Source organism: Cricetulus griseus, chromosome 2 (assembly GCF_003668045.3).
Source record: "Cricetulus griseus strain 17A/GY chromosome 2, alternate assembly CriGri-PICRH-1.0, whole genome shotgun sequence".
NCBI lineage: Eukaryota > Metazoa > Chordata > Mammalia > Rodentia > Cricetidae > Cricetulus > Cricetulus griseus.
This window is the reverse complement of record NC_048595.1, coordinates 23552650-23558352: the sequence shown is the minus strand read 5'-3', so window position 1 is coordinate 23558352 and position 5703 is coordinate 23552650. Positions and strand designations below refer to the sequence as shown.

Genomic DNA, 5703 nt, shown 5'->3' with positions numbered 1-5703 from the left:
GCCAGAAGTGTCTGGGGATGTTTCTGTCCCCTTTGCAGCCATACTGGACCCATACTGGAAAGGCTTCTACAGCTGCAGCTGTGACTCCCTGCCTGGAGCTGGGAGCACAGGTGGGGTATAGCCTGGCTCCTGAGGCTCTGGTCTGAGAATGGGATGAGCCTGACCTTGGCAGCACAGGTGGGATATAGCCCGTCTCCTGAGGCCTTTAGTCTGAGAACGGGATGAGAACCAGCCTCTCAATCTCTGCATCCCAAATGCTTTTATTTGGGAAGCAAGTTGTAGCACCTGAGTGGTTCCAGTGGGTCATGTTCCTTCTCTCTTCTCCCTGCCCATGATGATTTTAGGGTCTAACTTAATGAACTTTAAACATCTATAAACATAGAGAACAATTAATAAAAGTCTGGGTGTAAGGCCCTTGGTTCCAGGAGGATTGTTCGAGGAAAAGATGTCTTGGTAAGGGGCCTATTGGGCCGCCTTGGGGAGGTGGGAGTAAGCTATGGAGTAAGTGAACTTAAAGGGTAAGATATATATCACCATTTTAGAAGCAGGTTTTTGGGTTTGCTTTCTCCCCCTACTTTATTGGGGAGGACTTGCCATTGCTTTTATCAAGTGCTTGCTAGCCATGGGTGCCAACTAACTTCTTCGATTGAAGGCCGGAGTATCATGTCTGGTTCCAGGAGCCGCTTGAGCAGGTCCTGGCATTCGGTTGAGATGCCCAGATGAGTGGGGAAGGATACCCCCTTCTGCTGCTGCCACAGCATCTTGGGGATATCTGTGTCATCAAAAGGTAGGCTTGCACAGAGCATTACATACAGGACCACACCCATGCTCCAGACATCACCTTTCTTGCTATCATGGGGTATGCCCTGTAGTACCTCGGGAGCGGCATAGGCTGTGCTGCCACAGAAGGTCTGGCTCAACTCCCTGCGTGACTTGGGTAGCACCTTGGCAAAGCCAAAGTCGGTCAGCTTCAGGTTGAAGCCCTGCAACAAGGCGTTCTCACACTTAAGGTCCCGGTGGGCCACGCCACAGCCATGGCAGTAGCGAATAGCCTCAACCATCTGGCGGAAGAGGGCCTTGGCCCGGCTCTCGGGAAGTGGCCCTCCGTTCAGCACACAGTCAAAGACATCCCCTCCCTCAGCCAGTTCCATCACCAGGTAGATTTTTCCGTCTGCCGACTCCAGCATCTCATACACCCGGATGATGTTTTTGTGGTCAAGGGTGCGGACGATCTGGAGCTCCCGAGGCAGGAATCTCTGGATAAACTCTTTGGGGGAAGCGGGGAGACAAAGGGGGCTATCAAAATCAGAAGGGTCTAATTTCCTCCCTCCTGACTCCCGTCTTCTGGCTTCTGGACACTCACCATTTCTGTCTGTCCCTCCTTGACTGCCTGAATAGTCTCAGATGTTCTAGCGGCAAGTATGACCTTTTATTATCTCAGGGTTAACTCACCCTTGGAACCTCCTCCCTGCAACCCATGAGACCACAGATGAAGGGGTGCTTGAAAACCAGACAAAGCTATCGAATCCCAGGGTTCTTCCCAGAAGCCCTGTCTTCCTGTCCCTTTCCCACCTCTTGGCACAGGCTCCTGTCATCTTCTAGCCAACACCTTCTGGGAAAGGAAAAACTGAGGCCCCTTTGCTTTGTGCTTTGTGGACGTGGGAAGATGCAATGATCCTGGATTTTCCACGTGCCTAGGGCTACTACAGACCTCAGGGCAGTAATCTGTTTACTGTCATTCTGACTAGAAGGAAAGAAGAACTGTTTGAGAAAAGCACCTGCCAACATTGGCTAGCCCACCCTCCAAAGGGCCCCAGCTCACCTTCTGGCCCTCCCATCTTGTCTATAATTTTAATTGCCACTTTTCTTTGATGTTTTTTGGAAAATGCTTCTTTGACTTTTGAGTAGGTCCCTTCCCCAATGGTCTTGCCCAGCTGGTACCCATTGGAGAGTAGAAAGTCCTCCATGCTGTGTAGCGCCTCCTTCTTGTCACCCTCTCAGCTCATGCTGCCTCTTCGAGGCAGCTCTACTCCACCATCGCCCTTGGCCTGCTTCTTTTCCCCCCAAGGACTTCATCCACAGCCGCCTCCAGGGCTAGAACATTCTCCGTCTGGACACAGCCACAGGTGGTGGGGAGGGAGAGGACCAGACATTTTTAAACTCCTGCCCAATTGTGATGTAAATGCTGTGTGACCCTCAGACAACATGGGCAGTGTCCCTACTTTCCCTCACCACCACCAGGAAACCCAGCCTCATTTAAGTCATTCATGAGTAAGGCACCGAGTGGTAACAGTGTCAGAGCAGGGGCCTGGGTGGCTGTGTAGAGCAGGGATGCGGGGCTTCTCCATGTGGGCTCGGTCACCCTCATCTCCGAAGTCTTCATCGAGCTGTTGGGGGATAGTGCAAACCGGTCACCAAGATGCAGTCGCCAGAGCCCTCCGGCTTCAGGCCCTCACTAAATGCCCGAATGGCCTGGGACAGCCTAGAATTCCAGCGAGAACAGGCTGTGTGAGGTCAGCACCCACAGACCGGGGTCACAATGCAGCCCTCCCCTTCGACGCCGGGGCCCCAGCGAGCAGCAGACACCTGCCAGGCTCCGCCTGGACCGGAGCGTCCTCCCGCGGCCAGGGCTCGGGCAGTTGCTTCCAGCCTGGGACCGGCCTCGGCCTCCGGCAGGTAAGCCACACACAGGAGGCGGCACGGGCAGGGAGCGCCCGGGGCCCCCAGGCGCCTGACCGCCACTCCCCGCGCAGAGTGCCCCGGGGCCTGGACATGAGTGCCCAGGAGACCCCACAGGGTCGAAGATTCCCCATTGAGGCCGGAGACTCCCCTGGCCTTGCCTCCGCCCCCGAGTCCCAGGACAGCCCGGAGCCTGTAGCTACGGATCATAACCCTGTCAGGTGAGGCCGATGCCCTGCCCCTCGGCCCCGCCCCATCGCCATCCCCCGGCCCTACCCTAGAGGACCCCAGGCGCGCCCCCCGGGCACGCTCCAACACTATGCGCCCCCTGTCGCCTGCCGCTTTCGCCAGGCCGCTCCGACGCTGCCCGGGCTGCCACTGTCTGACGCTGCTGCACGTGCCCATCGACGTCTACCTGGCCATGGGCGGGAGCCCTCGGGCCCGTGCCACCTGAGTGCGCCTGCGCACGGCAGCTCCGCAGGAGCCGGGCAGGACGAGGCCAGCCGCGGGCCACCACGCTGAGGTCGCACGCGCCGAGCACGAGACAATGATGCACATTTTAAAATAAAAGAATGATGCACATTTTAATAAAGCACAGCATAAACTGTTCTTTCCACTCCGGGCTGGCCGTGTATGTGTATCCGTCGGATTGGGCCCACGGGCTGCTCTGCCCTACCCAGTATCACCCGACTGTCCCTCGGGCTGCCTCCTCCCTCAGACCAGCCCTCCACCCATCTCCACTTCCCAGCCAGCTTCCCTCTCAACCTGTGGGTCTCCACCCTTTGAGGGCGAAGGATCCTTTCACAGGAGGTCGCTTAAGACCATTGGAAAGCCGGGCGTTGGTGGCGCACGCCTTCAATGCCAGCACTCGGGAGGCAGAGGCAGGCGGATCTCTGTGAGTTTGAGACCAGCCTGGTCTACAGTGCAAGTTCTAAGACGGGCTCCAAAGCTACACAGAGAAACCCTGTCTCGAAAAACCAAATATTAATAATAATAATTTTATGATTGCGGGTCACCATAAAATGAGGAAATGTATTAAAGGGTCACAGCACTAGGAAGGTTGAGAACCATGGCTCTAGGGGGTTGTCACCCTCTTCCAAGGAGGTTGCTACTCTTTTCCCCCTTCGGCCGCAGAATACTCCAGTTGTCAGTCTCCCCTTCCCTGGCCTGGGTTTCTCTGCGGGACACTGGCTGTTCACAGCAGTTCAGGACTGAAGCAAGGGATGGAAATTTGAGTGGACAATGTAGAAAATAAATAAGCAAAAGACTGACCACAGCAAGTCTATGTAATTCTCCCAAGCTAGAATTAGATTCAGCTCTCTGCTGTCTCTTGACCTGCTATAGGTAGGAGTCAGGGGATGACCCCACCTGCTTTGCCCAAGGCTTTTTTTTTTTTTTTTTTTTTTTTTTTTTTGGACAGGGCCTAGAGCTAGCTTTGCTGATGAAGTTGTTTCTGAACCCGAGATGCACATTGCTCTGCTCCCTGGGTGCTGAAATTAAAGGTGTGCACCATCCTTCCTGTCCCCCCAATTTTTTCTGTTTTTATTATGTACATTGGTGTTTTGTCATAGGTATCAGGTCCCCCGGAAGTGGAATTGGAGACAGTTGTGAGCTGCCATGTGGTTGCTTGGAACTGAACCCAGGTCCTCTGGAAGAACAGTCAGTGCTCTTAACCACCGAGCCATCTCTCCAGCCCCTCCCCCACAAATTTCTTAATTGCCTGTTTTATAGATGAGGAATTAAAGGACTTGCCCAAGGTTTCCCGAATAATGGGTAATGCTGGAACATACAACTATTTATTCCATCTCACACTAAATGCCATGAAACCCCCACTCCACAGCAGGAGCCATGACAGAAAGGTTCCCAAGAAAGGAGCCCATTTAAGTGGAACACATGCCAACTTTGCTGTTGTCATTCTATAGAAATGATGGTAGTGATGGTAATTATTTTGGATTTTTAGTTTAGGTTTTGTTTTTGACAGAATCTTACTTTGTAGCCCAGGCTGGCCTTTAACTTTGATTTCCCTGACTCAACCTCCCAAGTAAATGACAGGTATATGCCACTACATCAGTCCCTATAATTTGTTGGGGTATTTTTTTCTCTTTAAATATGAAGATATGGGGCCGGAAGTTGGTGGTACACGCCTTTAATCCCAACACTGGGGAGGCAGAAGCAGGCGGATCTCTGTGAGTTCAAGACCAGCCTGGTTTACAAGAGCTAGTTCCAGGACAGCTTCCAAAGTCACAGAGAAACCCTGTCTGGAAAAACCAAGGAATAAATAAATAAATAATAAATATGAAGATATGTGGGGCTGGAGAGATAACTCAGTGGTTAAGAGCACTGGCTGCGGGCTGGAGCTCAGAGGTTAAGAGCGCCGACTGCTCTTCCAGAGGTCCTGAATTCAATTCCCAGCAACCACATGGTGGCTCACAACCATCATCCGTTATGAGATCTGGTGCCCTCTTCTGGTGTGCAGATATACATGGAAGCAGAATGTTGTATACATAATAAATAAATGAAATCTTAAAAATCTTAAAAAAAAAAAAAAGAGCACTGGCTGCTCTTCCAGAGGACCTGAGTTCAATTCCCAGCAACCATATAGTGGCTCACAATCATCTGTAGTGAGATCTGATGCCCTCTTTTGGCCTTCAGGAATACATGCAGACAAATACTATACAGAATAAATAAATCTAAAAAACAAACAAAGATATGCAACCCAAAGATCTAGCTGGATCAGCAGCCCCTTGAGATCTTGAGTAAATTTCTAAAGTATCTTTCCCCTGACCCACACAAGGTGGGGTCAGCCCCCTTGATAGAATATTTCAGACCCCATGGTCATCTGAAAAAGGCAATTTAATTTTTTGTTGGCTTGTTTGTTTATAAAAAAATAATAATAGCCTGGTGTTGGTGGCACATGCCTTTAATTCCAGCACTCGGAAGTCAGAGGCAGGCAGATCTCTGTGAGTTCGAGGCCAGCCTGGTCTACAGAGCGAGTTCCAGAATAGCCTCCAAAGCAATACAGGG

The 5703-nt window shown here is 51.9% G+C and overlaps 2 protein-coding genes across 2 annotated transcripts; one reads left to right on the top strand and one right to left on the bottom strand.

Annotated features, from left to right (window-relative positions):
• Window positions 1–605: 605 nt before the first annotated feature.
• Tssk3 (testis specific serine kinase 3) lies at window positions 606–1967 on the bottom strand. Its single transcript, XM_035439601.1, has 2 exons — window positions 1823–1967; window positions 606–1267 (listed from the first exon to the last, which is right to left on the bottom strand). Exons 1-2 carry the CDS (start codon window positions 1965–1967, stop codon window positions 606–608), a joined length of 807 nt encoding a protein of 268 aa, XP_035295492.1.
• Window positions 862–3295, top strand: LOC113833855 (protein FAM229A). The gene is made up of 3 exons (XM_027399385.2): window positions 862–2676; window positions 2754–2900; window positions 3031–3295. Exons 1-3 carry the CDS (start codon window positions 2540–2542, stop codon window positions 3131–3133), a joined length of 387 nt encoding a protein of 128 aa, XP_027255186.1. The 5' UTR covers window positions 862–2539; the 3' UTR covers window positions 3134–3295.
• The last annotated feature ends 2408 nt before the right edge of the window (window positions 3296–5703 follow it).

Coding starts and splice junctions, on each gene's coding strand:
- Tssk3 (XM_035439601.1), bottom strand. CDS start 1,967: ATGGAGGACTTTCTACTCTCCAATGGGTACCAGCTGGGCAAGACCATT. Junction 1,268..1,822: donor CAAGATGGGAGGGCCAGAAG/GTGAGCTGGGGC, acceptor CTTCCCCCAAAG/AGTTTATCCAGAGATTCCTG.
- LOC113833855 (XM_027399385.2), top strand. CDS start 2,540: ATGCAGCCCTCCCCTTCGACGCCGGGGCCCCAGCGAGCAGCAGACACC. Junction 2,677..2,753: donor CCGGCCTCGGCCTCCGGCAG/GTAAGCCACACA, acceptor CTCCCCGCGCAG/AGTGCCCCGGGGCCTGGACA. Junction 2,901..3,030: donor ACGGATCATAACCCTGTCAG/GTGAGGCCGATG, acceptor CGCTTTCGCCAG/GCCGCTCCGACGCTGCCCGG.